Source organism: Acanthamoeba castellanii, assembly GCF_000313135.1.
Source record: "Acanthamoeba castellanii str. Neff unplaced genomic scaffold scf7180000084510, whole genome shotgun sequence".
NCBI classification, from domain to species: domain Eukaryota; phylum Discosea; order Longamoebia; family Acanthamoebidae; genus Acanthamoeba; species Acanthamoeba castellanii.
The window spans coordinates 5,013-7,201 of NW_004457732.1; the positions used below are offsets into that span (position 1 = coordinate 5,013).

Consider the following 2,189-nt stretch of genomic DNA (forward strand, 5'->3'; position numbering starts at 1 on the left):
GTGCGTGTGCGGTGGCGTGTGCGGTGGCGTGTGTTTTTGTGCGTAGGGCGCGTTGAACTACTTTTTCGGGCTGTACAAGGACGTCCTGCCTACGCTCGACGGGTACATTACCGACACGCGATTGCTTCGTCGGGCCGAGGTCAAGAAGGAAGGCGAGGCGGAGAACAAGGAAAACGAAAGCGAAAGCGAAGACGAAGACGAAGAGCCGCGGGAGCGGATGCTGATCCACTTCGACCGCCTCGAGGCGTTCCTGGCCAAGCTGGCCGGCAAGGAGGAAGAGATCCTCAATAGGCGGGTCGCCCAGGTTCGACCCCCTTCAATCGCTTTTCGCTCACGTTGCAATGACTGTAGTTAACCGAACATCTGGGCTCGACACCACCCACATCGCGCGCAGAGGATTCGGGACTACAGGAGAAAGAAGGGCAACCGCAAGAGGCGCCTGTTCGGTCTCATTCGCAAGCGACAGAAGGAGGAGGAGCGGACCGCCGCTCAGCTGTCGGCCGCCGTGGCCCGCGCTTCGTCAAGCACGCCCGCCACCACCAGCGGCAGCGCCAAGCCGGCCCCCGGCGGCACGCCGCAACTGGTGCGCTGCCCCAGTTTGATTTCGTTTCGCTTTCGCTTTTGTATGCTGACAGGTGGCTGCAGATCGACCTGGGGGAGTTCATCGACTTCGGGCAGTCGGAGTGCCTCAACGCCCGGGACTCGGAGGCGCTCAAGGCCGTGTTGGGCGGGGCTGGTGAGGAGGCCTCCACTGCCACCCGCGCCGATGTATTGTCGAGCGACAGCGACGAGCAGCTGCTCATCAAAATCGCGTACGTGGAACACCCCTTGCCGGCCGCACTGCATAGTTTTCTCGGTACTACTGAGCAGCTCTGTGTGCTCCAGGTTCAAAGAGCGCGTGAAGCTTCAGTCGATCGAAGTCCTCGGGCCGAACCAGTCGGCCCCGCGCAACGTCAAGCTCTTCGTCAACAAGCCCGTACGGATCCCTCCCCCCTCCGAGGTGTGTACCGCGTCCCGTCAGGCGCGTGTGCTGAAGCGCTGCATTCGCGGTGTCTCTCCAATTAGAACATGACCTTCGACGACGTATCGGACGAGGCGGCCGATCAAGAGTTCGAGTTCGAGGAGCAGCAGGTGAACGACGCCGCGGAGCAGGAGGACGACGAACCCGTCGGGTCCAAGGCCCACGCCCTCAAGGCCACCAAGTTCCGCACACTCACGCACCTCACCGTACCCACCCCCTTATCACTCACTACTACTGTGGTGCGCGGCCCAGTGCGTGTGTTTGTGTACGGCGATGTGCGGTGGTGTGCGAATTAGACCTAACGCACACGCGCGGGCCAGGTGTTCATTGAGGGCAACCAGGGGAGCGAGGACCACACGAAAATGAGCCACCTGGCGCTCTACGGTTTGCCCCCTGGCCACCACCGACCTCTCCAAGCTCAAGCGCGTCAATCGCAGGCGCGGCCGGCGCGGTCGGCAGCCACAGGCGCCGAGAGGTACACGCGTGGGCAACTGCGAAGCGACCTTAAGGTGGCTGCTGACGTGTGGTGTTATCGACGCAGGCGTGCAAGCACCTGGCAGGGCCGCCGAGGAGCACCACCGACCGCTGACCGACGAGGAGCGCCGGCTTTTCCAGGAGCTGGACCGCGAAGCCGAGGCCGAGCTGGAAAGCGATGTGCTGCTGCGCTCCCTCAAGTCCCTGCCGCCTTCGGCCACCGGCGCACAGATCGCGGCCCTCCTTTCGGCATCCGGCGACGCCGAGGAGGCCCAGGCGGCCGTCACGGAGAGCGCCGCCAGCAGGAAGCTCGAGGTCGATCTGCAGCTGTGGCGCCGCAACTACTACCTGCACAAGATGAACATCCTCGTACCTTCGTCATCTTCGTCGTCTTCATCGTCATCGACAAGTTCACCGACACCTGCGCCTTCCATCTTCTCCACCACGGCATCGGCCTCTTCGCCGTCTCCGTTTTCTCTGACAAGCGGAGGGTTCGCCTCGTCGTCTTCATCCGGTTCGCCCTTCTCTTTTGCCGCCTCTCCGGCTTCTTCGACTTCTTCGACTTCGTCGTCTCCTTCGCTGGCCTCCCTGATCGACAGCTACGTCGAGGGCCTCGTCTGGATCTTTAAGTACTACTACGAGGGCTGCGCCTCATGGGTACCTTGCCCCTCACGCGCCACACACGTGCCTAGCC

General features: G+C 62.8%; 1 protein-coding gene across 1 annotated transcript; it reads left to right on the forward strand.

The window, feature by feature from the left end:
- Positions 1–46: 46 nt before the first annotated feature.
- On the forward strand, positions 47–2,152 carry ACA1_326570 (uncharacterized protein; the record flags this gene model as incomplete). The annotated part of the gene is made up of 7 exons (XM_004358216.1): positions 47–304; positions 395–583; positions 646–812; positions 886–976; positions 1,066–1,227; positions 1,342–1,496; positions 1,582–2,152. Coding segments are annotated over 7 exons (1,593 nt in total), but the record flags the coding sequence as incomplete, so codon positions are not given.
- Positions 2,153–2,189: the final 37 nt, after the last annotated feature.